Consider the following 20,000-nt stretch of genomic DNA (forward strand, 5'->3'; position numbering starts at 1 on the left):
AATGTGGCGAAAAGGGTAAATATGAGTTAACGATTGGATAAGTGGACAGCAGGGGATGAAGAAGAGAAAGAGAGGAAAGGGGGAGTAGATAAACCTTGCAAAATTAGTTGAAGCGAGGACCAAGGCAGAGTGATCCTTACATTGGGCCTCAGTCTCTGCCTCCTAAGGCCACCCACGGCAACACCGAGCAAGGGATTGGGGGGTATTAGGAATAGTGATGGTAATAGTTTTAGTATTAGTATTAGAATCATTTTCATCGTCATCATCATCATATTCGTCATCATCATCACTGTACCTTTATCTCAATCATCGTCATCATATATCATCATCATCATCTGTATTTCTATAATATTATCACTAGTATATATATGACTGGTGCTTATAGTAATACTGATAACTAAAACTGCGGAAAGTTTTATGGTTTCTCCGAATCACTGGACAAACTCTTCACTGGGTCATTGCTTTTCATTCAAACCGGACTCCTTGACGTTACTATATTCAGCTCCGTTTCTGTCTCTTCTGGTGTCCCCCAGGGTACCGTCTTAGGCCCTCTCGTCTTCCTACTCTACATAAATGACCTCCTACTATCCACCCCTGATTCAACAACAAGACTTTTTGCTGACGACAGCCTCATCTATCGACCAATTAAGACACGTGATGACTGTAACCTCCTCCAGACTGACCTAGACTCCCTTGAGCAATGGGAAGTCACACTGTAAATGAACTTTCGGTCAGGCATAAATTTCACCCTTCCCACACATCTATAAAATTCCCATATTCAATTCACTCACAACATTTACCCGACACACCATCACACAAACACCTAAGAATCACACTACACACCAACACAAAGTTTCACACGCACATAGACAACATACAACGTAAAGCCAACAAAACACCGGGTTTCCTGAGGAGGAATTTACACGGCTGTACACAAAACACTAAACACATAGCTTACAATACACTTGTCCGCCCAACACTGGAGTATTGTGCAGCAGTGTGGGATACACACACGAACAAATATTAGGAAATTAGAAAAGATTAACACCTCAGCAATCAAGTTCATCATGAACAGTTACACTAAAACTGTTGGCATCACAACACGTATCGACACAACTACACATGGACACCCTCACAATACGCAGACAATGGTTAATGATTAGAAGAAATAAATGTGCTAGACATCAAAGGTCATGTAGCACTATGGTAAAGTATTATGGCAAAAAGGCTGGAAATTAGTTAATGATCAGGATAAGATGTGTTAGATGTCAAAGGCTGTAGAACGCTGTAGGATAGAATATTAGTGAAAAGGGTACAGAGGGGGAGCAAATGGAATGCAGTGGGGATTTGTAAGAGGATGTGGTTAAAGGTAAAAGGCGATCAGATCAAATGGAAAGCATGTGTCTGAGGAAGGGATAGTGACACAGTATGGGAAATTTGCAAAAGAGCAATTATGAACCAATCAAATGGTACTACGGTAAAAACCGATAGTTGTGGAAGTAAGAGAAGAATCCTGAAAATGAAATTAGGGAACAGGGGATGATGGTGAAGTATCGGGAAGAGTGTCAGGAGGAGAGGGATCTACGGAAGGACATTGTTTTGACTTAAGGGAGTCAGATGAGCATATAAGTGGGGATAGTAAGAGTAATGGGGAAGGAAGAGGGGGTTGGCTATGTACATGGAGGAGGAGAGGATGAGGTGTTTTTTGGTTGAGTGGGAAAGATGACGGTTAGGGAGAACTTGAGAAGGAGGAGGATGGATATCGGCAGATACTTTGAATGTAGAACGACTAAAGGGATTAGAGGATGGATGAGGGAGTGGATCATTCTCTTGGGTCATGTTTATGAACTTTTGGATGTCTTCAAGAGTTTCTGGAGGGGAGTTGAGTGGGGTCTGAAAAGCAAAGGTTTTCTTATGTGGAGGAGAAGAGGGAATGGATGTCCGAGGAGCAGAGAAAGAAGTGGGTGTAGGAGAGGATGTGGAAGGAGAAGACGGAGTGTTACGTTTAGGTTGTCTGGTGCGACAGGTAGAGTGAGGAGGGGGGGAGGGTAAATGGTAGAAATTGGAGTGCCTGGCTTTAGACTGGAAAAGGAATTTGACTGGGGGAGAGAGGGAGTAGAGATAGGTTGGTAGAAGGAAGAGATACTGGGAGAGATGCTGAGATTTCTTGAGGAGATAGGGGGAGGAGCAGAGAGAGGTACAGTTTTGGAATAAGTTGAAAGAGAAAAACCTCTTCGGCGCGCTTCTTGTCTGGCCTCACGTAGAGTAGGCCTGGTTTGAGAACTGCTACCTCGGATTCGAACTTGTAGGCAGGGCACCTTCTACAAAATACATTATGGGAGCCACCACAATTGGCACATGTAAGCCGATATGGACGGACAGGACAAAAGGTTTGCAGAGATGGAGGCAGTAGAAGGACGAGGGCGGGAGGAAGATGGGGTGGTATGGAGAGAGGTAGTACTATTGGGAGGACAATAAGGATGAAGAGTAGTAATAAGGGGGTGGGAGTAGACGATAAAGAAGACTGTGCAATAGATGATGGAGTGAGAGATGTTGAGAGAGAAGAAGGGGTGTATTCCGAAGGCTGAGTAATGACCTGGGTGGATGATGAATGGATAGAGATGACAGCAAACATCGAGGGGGTGGCATTAGCATCAGTCGAAGCCGTGGTCAAAGGAGAGGCAGGGGTCGGGAAATCAATGAAATCAAATTTAGATAGATAGGCTAGTTGATGAAGGAGCACGCCTTAATGCCCTAATAAGGGTAAAACATCTTCATTATTTGCCATGGTGATCCTGAAATAAACGGGGAGAGGAAACTGTATACCCCTCAGGGTCCCCATGAGGGGTAGACAATTAACCAAGGGAATACCATGCCCATGGCTCCCAGAGGCCGTTCATGACTGACACAAAGCCAGTCTTCCTCCTTTCAGAATGGCTTTCACACCCTAGAAAATTAGTTGATGCGAGGGCTGAATTCCAAGGTAAGGATGAATCCTATATTGGGCCTCGAGTCTCCTAGGTCCCCCATGACAACAACGAGCAAAGGATTAGGGGGGAATACACAGACAAGCACACAGATTAACAAGCATGTTCAAAACCACAGACACTCAAAGTGATATAAATAAACAAGGTTCCTTACAACAACGCTCACGAGCAGAAATACAGAACATACCACGCTAATACAGATTCTTACAAAAACTCGTATTTTCCACGCACAATTCATGACTGAAATAGGATCCAACAACACATAACACAATCAAAGCAGGCACATTTTACCAACTTACACTTAAGCTTAGCTCCCCCCCCCACCCCACCCCCCAGCAATCAACCCCGCCACTTCTAGCGCCCTATGCTTCAACATTGTTGACACTGAGATTAGATAAGGAAGCGCTTACCGCTTTTGAGGATTACGTTTATATAAAGGTATTTGTAATGGTGTGTTAGGGGGGTGAGCATTTGGAGTTTCAGAACTGAGTGCTTTATAAACAGCCCGATCTTCAGCTAAAACAGAGAAGAAATAAGAAATGTTAGTTTTCAAAATACTGGTGGAACCAGGGTGTCTCACTAATGATTATTATTCTCAAATATGGCAAATAAATCAGGTTCACGTCTAAAGACAAGCCCCAGGTGTTCAAAATCCTAATCATGCTTCTGGGTATTTAGTATTATTTTTGTATACTCCCATCTATTATTTACGAGTAGGAGGAAGATGGATGTCGTCAGTCGCTTTGAGTGTAGAGGGATTAGGAGCAGAGATAAGGGGATGGAGGAAGTGCTGGTATGTTAGCTTGCGTCATGATTTGATAGTTCTGAATGCCCTCGAGAGTTTCTGAAGTGGAGTTGGTTGGAGAGATCAAAGAAATGAGGGGTTCCTTATGAGGGGGAGAAGAGGAGACAGACGTTTGAGTGATGGAGAAAGAGGCTGTGTAAGAGAGTGATTGATTATTTAAAATTGTCTGCCGCGTCAACAGCTAAGGTCATTAGCGGCGAACACCTTGTTAGATAGAAATATTAGAATATTTAAAACTTAAAAATCTATCAATAAATATCTTACAAATAACAATAAATATATTAAAAATCAAAGCATAAATATTATGCTCTAAGTATATAAAGTTATTGCATAAATATTATGCATAATTAAATTTTATTGAAAATATTAGCCTCCCTAAGGAAACTAATAAGACCTTCTATGTCACAATCCTCCCCCAATACATTTTTCAGTGTATATGGGGGAGACAAGTACATACGTCTTTGGTCTGAGAATGTTGCACATCTTTCCACTACATGTGCGACCGTTAATGGCTCTTGGCATCCCTCACAAAGTGCTTGACTTTTAGCCATCATCGGTCCATGAGTCAGTCTCGTGTGCCCGATTCTTAGTCTTGTTAATACAACTTCTACTTTTCGGTTGGGATGGATGCTGGTCACCCAACTGCCAAGATCATCTCTAATCTCTCGCAGTTTGTTTCTAGAGGTATGCCTCCATCTATCACGAAGACAACTCCTTATGCTGGGTTTCAGGTCGGTGTGTGGGAGAGGAAAACAAGCATCACAAGGCTGTGAGTGGCAGCTGCCTTGGCCTTCTGATCAGCTCGCTCATTCCCACTGATACCAGCGTGTGCTGGCACCCAACATAGAGTTATCTTTTTACGTGTTGACATCAATGCAAGCCAATCTTGAATCTCCCTCACCACTGGATGTGATGAGTTTAAACTCTTGATTGCTTGCAAGGCACTACGAGAGTCACAATATATTACAACAGAATGGTTCGTAAGATCTCTAGTCATCTTAACTGCTGCAAGGATGGCATGTAACTCTGCAGTGAAGATCGAGGCTGCTAGAGAAAGACTGCCAGATGCAGTCTTCCTTCTGCTCACTGCTGCAAAGCCCACACCATTTTCAGATTTCGAACCATCTGTATATATTGCATCTGATCCTTGGTACTTAGAAGTGTGCTGAAGAAATCTCTCTCTGACTTCTGATTCAGATCTCTCCCCTTTCACAATTCCGACCAAATCCAGCTCGACTTGATTAGTCCAAGGGGGGGATTGGGGAATTCCAACAGCCAGAACCTTAGTGAGACTTAAATTAAGCTCTTCCACAAAATTCCTCATTCTCCTACCATAGGATCGGCTATCCTCAAGGGGTTGAAAACCAATCTGGATGTAGGAGATCCCGGAATCCTTTGTAGTCTCGTGTAGTAAATCAGGTTCATGTAGTCCCGGTGTAATGAAAGAGGTGGTTCTCCACTCTCGGCATACAGGGACTCCATAGGCGAAGACCTGAAAGCCCCAGTACAGATTCTGAGAGCTTCATTATGAACTGAGTCCAACATCTGGAGAACAGTGAGAGATGCAGATGAATAAGCTTCACATCCATAGTCAAGCTTACTACGAATAAGCGCTCGGTAAAGCCATAGAAGCGTTGTGCGGTCTGCACCCCAAGTTAAATGTGAACGAACCCGCAAAATACTAAGCGCTTTTGTAGCCTTCACTTTTAACTGTTTGATGTGAGACACCCATGTAAGTCTTGAGTCAAAAATTAGACCCAAGTACTTCACCTCTTGGACAAATTGCAGTGGGTTTTCTCCTAAATAGAGGGAAGGATGGAACTGTCCTCGTCTGTGGAAATGTATAGCCATGGTCTTGTTTGGAGAAAATTTGAACCCATGATATGTTGCCCACTGTGCAACCTGATTTATTGCAGTCTGCATATGTCCTTGCACATCCTGCAAGCTTCCTCCTGAGCAGTACAGTGTAAAGTCATCCACATACAGATTACATGAGACCGCACTTGGAACAACCTTTACGATGTCATTTATAGCAATGGCAAACAGGGTCACACTTATGACACTCCCTTGTGGGACCCCTTCCAGCTGATCTTCCAGGTTAGAGAAACTGTTTCCTACCCGAACTCTAAACTTCCTGTCAGCAAGGAAGCTTTGTATGAAGGTAGGTAATGCTCCTCTTAAACCAATGTCATACAGCTTCATGAGTATGCCATGCTTCCAAGTAGTATCGTAGGCCTTTTCAAGGTCAAAGGAAACTGCTATCATGTGACGTCGTTGTGCGAAGGAATTCTGTATAGCAGTTTCCATCCTCACAAGTGCATCTGTGGTCGATCTCAATTTTCTAAAGCCATATTGATATGGGGTCAACACGTTTTCTTTTTCTAGCAGCCATGTCAACCTGAAGTTTGCCATTTTCTCCATCAGCTTGCAGATGCAGCTGGTGAGAGAAATTGGTCTGTAATTTCCTGGTGTAGAAGCATCTTTGCCAGGTTTAGGAACAGGAATGATAATAGCTTCTCTCCATGTGGATGGCACTGTGCCCTCCCTATATATCCTATTGAATAGGTCTAACAGGAACTTCTGGGAGCACTCTGGTAAGTGAGATATCATTTGGTATGGAATATCGTTACTTCCTGGGGCAGTCTTACGGCAGAACTGCAAAGCAGAGTCCATCTCCTTGCGCAAAAATGGCAAGTTATTTGGAAGTTCTGCTGCAATCCTACTGAAGAACGACACTGGGTGTTGTTCCTGTTCAGCCCGAAGAGTGGAGAATCGAGCAGTGTAAGATGCTCCAGAGGAGATCTCTGCCATGGATTTAGCTAGCTCATTTGCAACATCTTTTTTGTCTGTGATGATTATGCCATCTATCTTCAGAGCAGGTTGTGATATGGATGTGCTCTTTCCAGCAATCTTACGCACCTTGTCCCATACCCATGCTAAGGGGGTCCCAGAGTTAATTGAGGAGACACTGTCTCCACGACGTCCGTCTAGCCTCCTTTAGCACATGTCTGGCCTTGGCTCGGGTCTTTTTGTAATTGATCAAGGTTGTCATTTCAACTGCCTTAATGCAGCTTTTCTAGCTCTGACAGCTTGTTGGCATTCATCAGACCACCATGGTACCGGAGGTCGATGGTAATGCCCGCTACTTTTGGGAATGGATGCTTCTGCTGCCAGGTGAATTCGTGATGTGAAGTGATTAACAGCATCTTGAATACACTGGAAATCATTCACAGATCCTTGCAATACTGCAGTTGATCTAAAAAGATTCCAGTCCGCATGTTCAAGTCGCCATCTCTGCACTCCATTGACTGGAATACCATTCACCTCCTCCAAAATTATTGGAAAGTAGTCGCTTCCATGTAAGTCTTCCATGACCTGCCAAATGAAGTTCAACTGTGAATCAGGTGAGCCTATTGATAGGTCTATATTGGAGAATGTCCCAGTTTGAATTTGGAAATGTGTGGGAGTGTCATTGTTCAGTAAAACTGCATCTACTCTTAAGAACAAGGACTCCAAGGCCCTTCCTCGAGGGTTGCACAAAGTGTCTCCCCAGAGGTGATGCCGACCATTGAAATCTCCCAAGAGTAGAAATGGATGTGGCAACTGCTGAAGTAGATTTTCCAAATCATTAATGTTCAGATTATGTGGAGGAATGTAGATGGATGCAACAGTGTAAGGTCGTGTCAAGCCTATTCTCACAGCCTTCACCTGCAGTGTTGTCTGCAGATGGATGGCCTGGAAGGGAATATCTTGACGTACCATTACTGCTACTCTTCCATGAGGTCCATTGTCAAAGGTCCCATAATGGATTTGAACTTGGAATCCTCTCAGGGAAATGGTACAATTTTCCCTAGTCATAATCTTTTGTAGACATACACAAACTGGATTATATAAAACTATCAGATGTTGCAGTTCTTCCCATTTTGCATGAATTCTCTGACAGTTCCATTGGATTAGGGTATCCAGTTCTTTATATTATTTCTTCATGGTCAAGGTTTGCCCCACATCTTTAGGCTGTCCCTTTCCATGATCCTGGGAGTACCTTTTTAATGGTTGCTTACCTGTGGAACTAGTTTCCACAGGTTTCCCTTGGACAGGTTCAGGATTTCTTTGCCTGGGCAGAGAACGGACCTGAGCCTTTGCTTCAGGGGCATTCTTCTAGCAGCGGAGGCCCCTGTGGATGTTGTGGCAGTCTTTTGCACAGGTTCAGGATTCCTTTGCCTGGGCAAAGGGCGTGCCTGAGCCTTTACTTTAGGGGCATTCTGCCTAGCAGCAGATGTGGTGGCAGCTGGAGCTGTCACCGTTGAGGCCTCTGGAGCCTTAAATGATGGCTCCAAAGACCTTACTTTGGGAGGAGGAGTCTCCTCAATAGACCCCTCACTTCTACTCCGTTTCTGGTGGAGCAACTCACCAGAGGCAGTGTCAGCAATTTGGGACTGAGGGTTAAAGGAAGTGGCAGAGTGTGTGTTGTAAGAAGCATTGGAGGGCAAGGGTTGGTGGAAAGGAGGATGGGCTAGAACCGAAGCAAAGGACCTACCTGGCTGTGCAAACAGCACACGGGCACGTCGCTTTGCCTCTGGAAAACTTTCTCCTTGCTCCTTATTACCAATACTTCCTTTTCAAATTTGTACCTTTTACATTGCTTTGAAGAAGCTTCATGAGCTTCTTTGCAGTGGTAACAGCATATTGGACCTGGGCAGCTGTCATCTCCTTGATGACCTGTTGTACCACACTTTACACATACTCTTAGTTGCCCATTTTCTTTAAAACGGCAACAGTTGGCTCCATGCCCATAACCCTGGCAGTGGAAGCGCCGCATAGGTTTGGGCACATATGGCTTTACCTTGAGGTGGTACCATGCTAACTTAATCGATTCTGGAAGGACTAACGTGTTAAATGTTAGAAGAGCTGGTGTCGACTGTTCCAAACCATCAACTTTCTTCTTAAAACGTTTTACTGCCACTACATTAAAATTCTCTAGTTCCTCTAACAGTTTCTCCTCAGAATACCTCATCAGGTCTGGGGAAAAGACAATTCCCTTACACTGATTGAGGGTTTTGCGAGAACATGAAACTTGAGACCCAGGAATGTCGCATATCGCACGCAGACGGTCACTCTCGTCTGGTGACGAAACCTCAACTATCAGGCTACCATCTCGCTGTGGGGTGATGCGAGGATCACGTTGACGTACTTCAACAATTTTTCGATGTACTTCGAAAATATCAAGATCCATGATTGATACACCATCAATGGTCTTGACTACTAGGTACTTACTATATGAAATGCTTTCATATTTACCAGGTAAGATTTCCTTAGTGGACTGAGGAGGACTTTTCCCCTTCTTACCTGGTTTGGGAGCCCGGGAACCATTACGATTCCCGTTCTTGCCCTTTGGTTCCAAAGTGACAACATGTGATGTTCCAGAGGGAATGGTCGGGGGATTGCGTAGGTCGTCAGGGAGAGAGCTAGATCTTTGTAAACTTGTAGTACTCATACAAATTGGAATTCTTCATTTCCTCACCCCCACCCACCATGGAGTCCAACGAGGGGAAGCCATAGTTGGGTTCAAAATCTCCCAACAGCCACAGAGGTAAGGAGTAATTGTACTATTACAGTACTGACGGCAGTCGCGGGACCTATGTGTTACCGACTGAATAGTGCCTGCTTGATCCTAGCCATATTTGACCATCCGATTGACTTGACCAGGCCTTGATCAACCCGTCTAACCAGAATAAAGGACCAAAGAGGTGTGTTGTTAGCTGCAGGGCGCAGCGTGCAGCATCGCTCAACCTCCAGGACTCCTGTCTCCTGGTAATATGGGATGCCACGCACGGCAAACACACGTGGGAGAGCTCTCCCTGGTCCAAGCTGGAATGAACCAGGGGTGGGTGCACCATCCCCTCTCATAGGCCTTGGTGCACCAGGAAGCCATTTTGTCTCATCCCTCACTGGTGACCCCTCCTGTATGGGTAGCCCTCTGGTCCGGCTCACCAGATCATTGGGACCTCAAGCCCCCCCACCGCGGCAAGGCGGCTTCCGTTAGGGGGGCTGTGTAAGAGAGGGTGTGGTAGAAGAAAGGGTGGAATGTTTAGTTTGTTTTATGCAACGAGTTGAGCGATAATGAAGAGGGGTAGGAATCGGGGAAGTAGAGAGCATCTGGCTTTTGAATAGTGGTAGAGATTTAATGTGTTATTTGCCACTTAAGACTCAAATTTGCATATAAGGCAGCCCCTATAAAATACATTATGAGATCCACCACAATTGGCACTGGTGCGCGATTGTGCTGAGCAGTTTGATCGATCATGACCTGGTTGGGCACAAGGTCTATATAAGCATTCATATAGACCTTGGTTGAGCACAGAGAACATTGGGCTGTGGAGCTGTTTGGCAGGCTGGCCTTTACGCTAACAATTGACATTAACAGGGGGGGGGGTAATGTAAACTTTAAAGGGGAAGTCATGTCCAGGGAAAGTAATCTTGCCAATATTGGTGGGGGACTTAGGATGGCCTTTAGGAGGGATGGTATAGTATTGTCCGGATACTGCATCATAGTTGACAAGGCAGGCAAGAAAGTCTTCTCTAGTCCTTGTCATAGACAGGCATATTGTCAGCCTTTCATGCTTTCAACACAGCTCTCACATCTTAAAAAGTGGTAGAAGGGTTGGGGAAGAGAAGGAAAAGGAAATGGGAAGAAGAGAAGCCCGTGCAAAATTAGTCGAGTCCAGGGCTTAGGTCCAAGGAAACAACATACATGGGAGTAGTGGCAGGGGGATTTTAAATGTAAAATATTTTCTAGTGATAAAAGTGTCTCCTTTGGTTTCAAAACAGACTCAAGTTTTCATCTTTTTAATATGTAGATAGCAATGAACACTATACATTCAGTAAATAACATAAACCTTTTTAAATGACATTCATAATTTATATTTTCTTTGGATGTCTGGCAAACAATACTGTAAATATATTAATTTATATATACACACAAAAACCTTTCACAAAACAATCAAGAGTTGATTGTTCTCCATCCATTCTTAAATGATAAATTTAAATATAGTACCTTTATTGCAAATATAGACATTCATAACCATGACTGGAATGCATACCAAATACATAGTAAACAGTATCCATTACCACTAACATTTCTTATATAAAGAAGTTGCACTTAGTAATTTAATCCATTAACTCTTGATTCAACACTTCTTCAAAGTACTCAAAAACCAGGCTCTTGAGGAAACAATTAATTTGACCATGTTCATGAGAACACAAACTCTTTTGAAAAAAGTTTGTGTGCTTGCTTTACTCCCAATTTATCTAAAGGGAAGACTGAACAACACTGTACCCGAGTTTTCCAAGTCATAAACGTATTCAGAATTATATTATCCTGATCATGTCAATTCAAGGCGACCTTATCACATTCTTTTAAAGATTAGGCTGCTTAAGCCTCCCCAAAATAGTACATAAAACGACTTGCAGTATGGAAGTCATCAATAATTGACAACGATGATGTTGGTTCCAGAAGTTTTGGTCCATCCTACTAAGTTGCCTCTCTGCAACGACTCCCTCTGAATAAAAATGACTAGTTTTCTTAAAGTGCTAAACCTACAGGATTATGATAACCCAATGCCTTCAAAAATGTAATGTTGGTGCAAAAACACATTTCATATGAAACTGATAATCTATTGCAACTCATTTACTAAACTACCAAGTTCCATTAAATAAATAGTGAACAAAAACACAAAGTCATCACGAAAACTACTCATAAATAAAGATATATGCATAAAACTAAGCAGTCCACCAGCCTTGGTGGTACAAATTTTGTTGACAAGAAGCCCCAGACATAAAAATAAAATTATATAAAGCCATTCTGTCAGTACTGGATTACACCAATCCATGCTTGCATATGCACATGCACACATAAATGTGCACAACAAACACATGAATGCGTAGGCACACGCGTAACACACACACACATACCACACACACACATACACACCTATATATATATATATATATATACATATATATATATATATATATTTTATATATATATATATATAATTTTAATATATATATTATATATATAATTATATATATATATGATATAATATATCATATATATGCATATATAAATGCATATATATATGCATATATATGCATATATATATATCAAATAATATATATATCAAATTATGAAAATTATATATATAATATTATATATATGCATATATTATACATATATATGATATATAAAATCTATTAAAAATATATTAATAAATATATAATATATAACTTATATAATATATATAATATATATATATATATATTAACAAATTTCAAATTTATAATATAATAATATTATAATAATATATATAATTTTTATATATAATATATATTTATATATATTATATATAATATTATTATTTTATATAAAATATTTATATAATAATTTATTATTAATATTTTATATAATATAATATATATATAATATATATATATATATATATGCATGTGTGTGTGTGTGTGTGTTACATACTGTAAACAGTTGTACAAATTTACACATACACATATTTTGATATTATATGTTTATTCAGATATCTCCTTCACATACTGCATTCACTCATGCTAAATATAAACCTTGCACCACATCCAAATACATAATAATGCCAAAAGATAACAGTAGGTAGGACTAAAGAAATTATATTGATGAAATTATATGACTATGAATAGCATGAATAAAAACTGGCTTGAAGGACTCCTACTCATTATTACTTACTCAAACGCTATACTTAATTAAAAGCTATTTTTCCTGTCATAAAGACGGTAAAGTTTCAAGGAGTTTTACACCTTTCTTAGCCCAATGTGACTTTTTCTCATGCCGCTCCTTCCATGGTACTCAATTAATGCACAGTAGTTTACCCTTTGCTGTCTTCAATGTTATAATATGTTTTAACTCTGAAATCTCTTCACCAGCATTAAAGAAAAAAATTGCACTATATGTGACATCTGCCACTTACAAACTTGCATGATGCCAAAAGCCTGCAGAACTATACTTACCATAACTATAGCTATAATTACACTATAATTGTATTTGTAAGCCAACTTGAATTAGTCTGGAAAAATGTTGAGTCAAACAATCCAACTACAAGAGATTATCAAAAGTCTGCACAATATCCCCTAAAACATTGTACACTTTGTCAATAGTGTCCTCCTTCTTCAGTGGCTGTTTCTCTGAAGATCTAGGAGTGCTGCCCCCAGATGACGTCCTTGTGCTCCCTCCATCCCCTCCAGAGGCCATGGGAATTAACGGCGGCGGGAGAGAAGGCTGTGGCGTCTCAAGCGGTGGAGACAGGGGGTCACACGGCGATGCGTAGGGGAAGTGGCCTGTATCACACGGGATGTTTGGGATTCTTCCTCCTTGAACGGTGAAGCCAGTGTACAGAGAAGAGTCACCCACTGTTGAACTGGAAGAGCTTGATGCTGCAGTGTGCTGAGAAGAGCTATTTGGCTGCAGGGAAGAATATGCTCCAGGCAATCCAGGAGGCTTTGGTGAGTTTGCAGAATTCAGGAAAGGGTTTGAACATGAGACTGTGGGATCTAAGATTGGTGGTAAACTGCTGGGTGCATCACCCACAACAAGGTTATCAAAGGGGTCCAACAAGTCTGGTAGAGATGAGTCCTTGGCTCTGGACTGGCCATCTTTAGCTGCACTTCTGCTCCGGGATGAATTCTCATTATCGTTTTCCCCATTTGATAACATTCCGGAGTCTAGATCTGACAAGCCCTGAAGAAATGAGAGGGACTGTTGAGCAGCCAGAATGTCTGGACTGAGAGGAGCATCTGAACCTATTGGTGAGAGGAGACCTCCTGCTGCTGCTGCATCCGAAGCAGACGACAGCAAGTTTTCTGCTCCAGGCTGCTGACCTCCATCCTTTAGTGTCTAGGGATAAAAAAAAAAAAAAAAAATCAAATTAACTTTAACATAACAAAATTGAAAATTACTTTCCAATCAAACACCCATTATCACTTTACATTTTTTCATAAATTAATCTTCCCTATAAATTTAACAACTGAGTTAAATGAGAAAAAAATGGAATCCCTTTCAGTTTCCTTTAGTTTACAAACTGGCATTATTTTAATCAGGGAATAAAAAAAGTCGTCTTGATGATCTTCAAGTACATGTATTTGTTTTCTACAAACCCAACTAACTAATTCACCAGCCAATAAAGCATATGCAAACTGTACCTAATAACCCTATTGTTTTACATTCTCCAGTAAGTTATTTACTTTATATAGTTCTAAGATAAGTACAAAGTCCTTCTCTCTAGACCAAGGGTCAGCAACCTTTTTCATCCGTCAACCATCACAAAGAACCAAATGGCTGGAGTCATCACAGAATACTTTGAATACTTTTATTACCCCTGTTGCCAACCCTTGCTCTAACTAATCAATCTAAATTCCCATAAGAAACACCAACAAACACCAACAAAACTTTTCTGAACACCAAAAACACAGAAGATAAAGATATAAGATGATGAAATAGGAAACCATCATTTACACATTCTAGCTCACTGCTATTTCAGAAAGCAAACACCAGCACACTTCCTCCAAGCAAACATGTGCCACCCCTACGGCTAGTGTTACATCACCTCCAAATTTCACCTTTTCTTGACATCCAGATTAGGTGCTTCCAACATCAGCATTAAGGTGAGGTTCTACAGACTGAGGAAGGAGATGAAAAAAACAACAACAGAATTTTCATGCATTTGATTCATCTCATAGGAGGTCTAGCATTTTTTTCCCTTTCACAATTTGTATAAAAAGGGGATATAATAATACTACTTAAATGTACGGTGAGTTAATCAAACTAACCATAAAACATACGTAAAAATAAATATAACAAGACTGAGAAAACAAGTCCTTGCAAAGTTTAAAATAAAAAAGCAGTGCATGTCAGTAATAGGGAAAAACCAAAGTCCTTTTCGTCTGCAGTAACAGAAGGACAGAAATGCCTAAAACAAAAAACTATGTACTATATCCCACCCAAACCTTACAGGATGCAAGTAAAGTGGACCTATTACAGTTATTCATCCATGCCTTTTGCACGATCTACCTGTGGTGTGAGGGGAGGAGGGAGAAGGTCTGATGCTGGGACCTCTTCATCGATGTTGGCTTGACGTGGACGGATGTGTAAGGGTGTCCTCTCCATCACAGCTGTCACCTCCTTTGTCACGTTTGTCTAGCGTGTTGAGAATAAAAATTGTTACTCTTTGCTTTAACCCCTTGGATCTGGTTGCTTCACTGCAATTTCTTGGACCAAAATATGGGTATTAAGCTTACATGAATAGCTGCTCTGATGGGTGCACTGCTTGTAGGCCGGGTATATGCAAACCGTTTGTATTATTTTCAATTATTTTCTCTTTTTATGCATAAGCGCTTTTAGTTTTTTTGCTATTTTACAATGTCCATATTTGTCTGTTAATCTGCTTTATCCAAATGGTAATAGACTGCTTACCTAGCATAGACTTGTACATTCTGGCTGCTCACGTAAGTCTCATGCCCTAATTTTTGGTCATGTGATTGCTGTGACGCAACCAGATTTAGAGAGCAACCCATGAGAAAATTTATATTATTTCTAATTCAAATTATTTTATAATAAACCGTTCTTTTATTTTAAATCACTGTTCCTGCATTATTCTGTGTGATTAAGAAAATATGAAAAGGGATTAGGATCATGCCTGAACATCAACAACCAGTTGAACGCTCGATGCCAACAACCAACTATTTATTAAACAAATCAAAATTACAAATAACTGTCTACAAGGTAAATAATCATTTGGACTTTACATGCACATCTTTATAATTCCTATTTACAGCTTTTCAATCCTCCTTTTCACTAACCTCTAAGCTGTCCATCTCATCAATCAGTGTATCGGATTCGGTCATGAGACGATCCATGCGCGTCTTCAGGTCATCCAGAGTCTTCAGATTTTGCTGCATGACCCTCATACCCTTAATAAAAAAAATAAAAAAAAAAGGAAAATCATTAGGAATAACTTTAGGTATTAAATTATGCTGTACATAAAGCTAAGTTATTATTTAAGCCACATTTAATTACCACAGTAAATTTCTACCTTTAGTATTATTTCTATCCCCATGGTTTATAGCAAAAACCAATACAATATAATGCAGCACCATAATTCAGCAGGCAAAATGATAATTCTCCCTTTGAAAACTGATCCACTGAAAAGGAACCAGCGAGTCCTAACTCACATGGAGAAGGATGACTTACCTCGCACAGCCACGTGTCGCCATCCAGAGCATTAGGAGGAAGAGCTTCTCCAGACATATAGCGCTTGAATTCATCCTCTGTTAGCCCCAAGCTTTCTGCAGTTAACTTTTCAATAAATGCAACTGCACAGCACTGCAAGAATAGTCAGGGGAAAATTAAATTCTGTCTTCCTTAACTAAAAATTTATGAGATGGTAACTTTTAACCACTTGCTGCCAGGGAAAATGCATAAAAAATTGGGAAAATGTGCTTATCTTTTTTTTTTTTTTAATGTCTAGGCACATAGATGGCTCTGCTAGCGCTTAGCCACAAAGGAGTCGATTAGTAGACCTTGTGACCTTACCTAATTTCTCCTTTCCTTGAATTGGCGGGAAAAACATATTTTTTACTAATGCTATGAATATTGATGGTGTTATTTTTATTATAAACATTATATTACTATAATGTTATAAACATTAGTAACAGCAAAATAACATAATGTAAAATATTTTCATAAATCAAGGAAAAGGGTGAACAGGTGAGACAGACAGTACTCGTAATTGGCTCATTGGTGACTTAGTACAGGTGTAGCCATCTATGTGTTAAAATGATTAAGAAAGTAAACTCACAATGGGCATGGCAAATACGTACATACCATGCCCGTCAGCATTGGGTTAAACAGTAAGACTTTCTGCTCTTACATACAAATCCCTTTTAGGGAGATACAAAACAGATTTTTCTCCAGTTTTAATTATTAAAACACTGATTCCTCTTTGCTTTCATAAAAAATGTTTACTTCTACACAAACAAAATTCTTTGCCTTTCTATATTACTGTATATTACCAATCAAATACAACTTAGCCAATGCCACCTCCAATATCAAAATCAGTGACAAAGACTTACTAGATTTGTAAAAAAATATCCAGCTTCACCACTCTGAAGAGTTGTCTGCTGTGCAAAACTAGTAATGTATAAAATATTGCTGTGTAACAATGGAGGATTTGCTTGAAGAACACAGTATATCAGAGCTGGAAGGAAATCATCAGCGGATGCAGGGGTCCCTCCTTTGGACAGTTTCAAGAGATTCAGGACATGATGACTAGATGACACAAGGCATTTCAGCTTGTCTGAAGGGACACGTTTACTGTTAACGTCAATCAGTTCTGTAAACGAAAGCCAAGATATAAACTATAAAAATTGATATATATTAATATTATGAATTATAAAATTTGAGTAAATAAAACAATAACTAACCATATAGACAAAAAATCAATATTCAATCTGATGTTTGTCCATATAGCAAATATGTGAACAGATAACCTGAAATTTACATGTAAACTCAATTCCATAAATGTAAATTCAATTTAAAAAGTCATAAGCATAAACACAATTAGAAAAAACAATCACCTGTGATCACAAGATCTAGAGCTTCACGCACTTCCTCCTTTGTCTCGTCAACACCACACTCCAAGTGCTGGCTGCTGACCCAAGCCAAGCTGCGGATTCTGGGGAGATGCGTTTGATTATGTCAGTTTACACTCCTCTCCTCATAAAAGGTATTTGTAAATATTCCCAGAAAATCAAAAACAGAAAACAGAAAACAAAACCTTACCTGTTCTGAATGGCAAGATCCTTTTCTTCAGAAATAGCATTGACAGCACCAATAAATGCCTTGTAAAGCCTGGTTGTCACATATCGCTCTGTCAGTTCATTGATTCTATCAATCTGATCCTGTGTCAGTTCTGCAGTTCCAAGAAGACATAAATTAATTTGGGCTCATATTCTTTTAACTTCTCTGACCTAAATAATAATGGTAAAATCTTAATTAAACTATTCTTAATACACAAATAATGCATGGGTATTTCATATGTTTAAATATATAGTCATTAGTTTCCTTGGGAGAAGGCAGCATCTGGAATGAAGCACATATTTGTGGACATATCATAAGGAAATTGAAAGTAACTAACCTTGATAAGAACTCTGCATGGTGATCATTTCATTCATGGAGTTGTAGAAGTCATGCACCTGTTCTCCAGACTCATCAACTGACTGAAACTCCACACAGCGTAACATTTTCTCCACAAACGTATTGATCTGCTTGCTGACCCTCACTTGCACATCTTTGTTTAGAGTCTAAGGAGGAATCATGCAATACTTTAAAACAAGTGCATATCATCAACATCAAGCAGTAATACCCAATAAAGGATATAAGATTCTTTATACTAAACATCTTTACCAAATTTTCAACCAACAACTATTGTTTCGACCTACTTTTAGGAATTCATTGAACTCCTGCCCAACACTCTGGGACTCAAAACTGAGCTGTCTGGTTGCCTTCCATTGCTCTGCCTTATTTGGGTCTTGAAAGAGAATGAAACAGAATATTTAGGAAATTAAATAACTTAAAAGAAATTTAATATTCTTTTGTGCACCAGTTTATTTAAATATAGTCTCTTACAAGACAATTTCCCCAAATTTGCCACACAGACCAGACTAACCTTTATTACTCTGTGATTTCCGAAAGATCGATTTCACGGCTTTTGTTCTTTTATCGAGTTGCTGTCGCCTTTTTTCTTCAAAGCGATCAAACTTGCGGCTCATCAAAGAAGTTGCAGTTGATGTCAGCTCAGACACATCACTGACAGAGCGACTCACCTTACTAGATATGCAAAAGTAAAAGGTCGAGTCAGACTCAGGATAAAATTGGCAGTACTCAATAAAATTTATCTTTAACCCATAAACTGCTGCATGCCTCTTGAAAACACAACTGGAAAATGCTGTCCACTGACTACCAACCCTATACTTTCTCATAGTTGGCTTTTCATTGTTCATATTTAGTCTGTTTTATCCTAGCTGTGAGCAAGTGATGGACCAGATTTCCTCGGATCATAGCAATATTGTCAAATACACACAAAACAGGCACTACACAGTATATGAGATAGCAGAATCATTTTATATGATCTGTTTCCAAACACCTCTTACAGTATAAAATGTAACAAACCAGAAACTCTTGAAAATTAAACACATGACGTGGAAAATATGTTATAGGATATATGAATCATTAACCCCCAAATTTCTTATATTGTCACTACTGTCAATAAAATTATAGTAATTAAAATGTCTATAATAAAAATAACACCATCAAAATTGATAGCATTAGTAAAAAAAAAAATCCCACAGATTCAAGGAAAGATGAAATAAGGTTTTTATTCCAGATTTGAAATACTCAATACAATGAGAAAAAAGAACAATATATTACCGTAAATGTACAGCGCTGATTTCACTAAAGGGCTGAAATTCTTGCGACATAGTGGCTCACCAATATATATCACACACTACAATAATCTTGTTCAAAATAACAGCTTTTTATCATAATTTCTTTTCTGCAGTTACATTCATATTCTGTATGCAACCTTAATCATGTTACTGAAAAGGCAGTATCCAGCCATGCATTCAGAATTATAACTTCCATTTTGCTTGCTTGTATAGAATGTATAATCCATATAATATATTCTGTGATGCTTGGTAATACATTCATAGAGTCAAACCAAGACAAAATTTCTTGCTTTTCTTATCCTTTCAAATGAAGAACTGGTTTTGAATTTATGTGTAAACACTAAACTGTTGGAACTAAAACAAGATCCACTCTGTATTTCTGCCATTTTATCATGACTAGCATTCCCTATTGTTCCCTATTTATCATTCATACACAAAGGGTCAGCCCACAAGATAACAATCAGACACTTAAAACAATAAAGAACACTCCAGCTGATACCAGGCCACCAGGGAGCTGCTTCTGCCACCCAATCTTAAGCAAGTTCAGTGTAACTGTGATGCAGACTCAGCTTGGTGTTGGCAGCATAAGCATAAACAAATCAGGTGATGTCATATTACCATGACAAATGAAATTTATGTATTGTTCTTTTACATCATAACTCCCTTCT

At 39.7% G+C, this 20,000-nt stretch overlaps 1 protein-coding gene across 1 annotated transcript in view; it reads right to left on the bottom strand.

Moving 5' to 3' along the window:
• Positions 1-12,301: 12,301 nt before the first annotated feature.
• Positions 12,302-20,000, bottom strand: part of LOC119589813 (rab5 GDP/GTP exchange factor-like) — a 12,770-nt gene continuing 5,071 nt past the window's right edge. The window contains exons 3-12 of the mRNA XM_037938383.1: positions 18,555-18,715; positions 18,328-18,416; positions 18,024-18,189; positions 17,669-17,798; positions 17,464-17,561; positions 16,960-17,219; positions 16,079-16,210; positions 15,688-15,798; positions 14,900-15,025; positions 12,302-13,726 (exon numbers count right to left, since the gene is read on the bottom strand). Of these exons, the coding sequence (XP_037794311.1) occupies positions 12,929-13,726; positions 14,900-15,025; positions 15,688-15,798; positions 16,079-16,210; positions 16,960-17,219; positions 17,464-17,561; positions 17,669-17,798; positions 18,024-18,189; positions 18,328-18,416; positions 18,555-18,715 (2,071 nt within the window). The 3' untranslated portion in view covers positions 12,302-12,928. The remainder of the gene's footprint in view (positions 13,727-14,899; positions 15,026-15,687; positions 15,799-16,078; positions 16,211-16,959; positions 17,220-17,463; positions 17,562-17,668; positions 17,799-18,023; positions 18,190-18,327; positions 18,417-18,554; positions 18,716-20,000) is intronic.

The sequence above is a fragment of the Penaeus monodon genome, chromosome 26, assembly GCF_015228065.2.
Source record: "Penaeus monodon isolate SGIC_2016 chromosome 26, NSTDA_Pmon_1, whole genome shotgun sequence".
Classification (NCBI taxonomy): Eukaryota; Metazoa; Arthropoda; class Malacostraca; order Decapoda; family Penaeidae; genus Penaeus; species Penaeus monodon.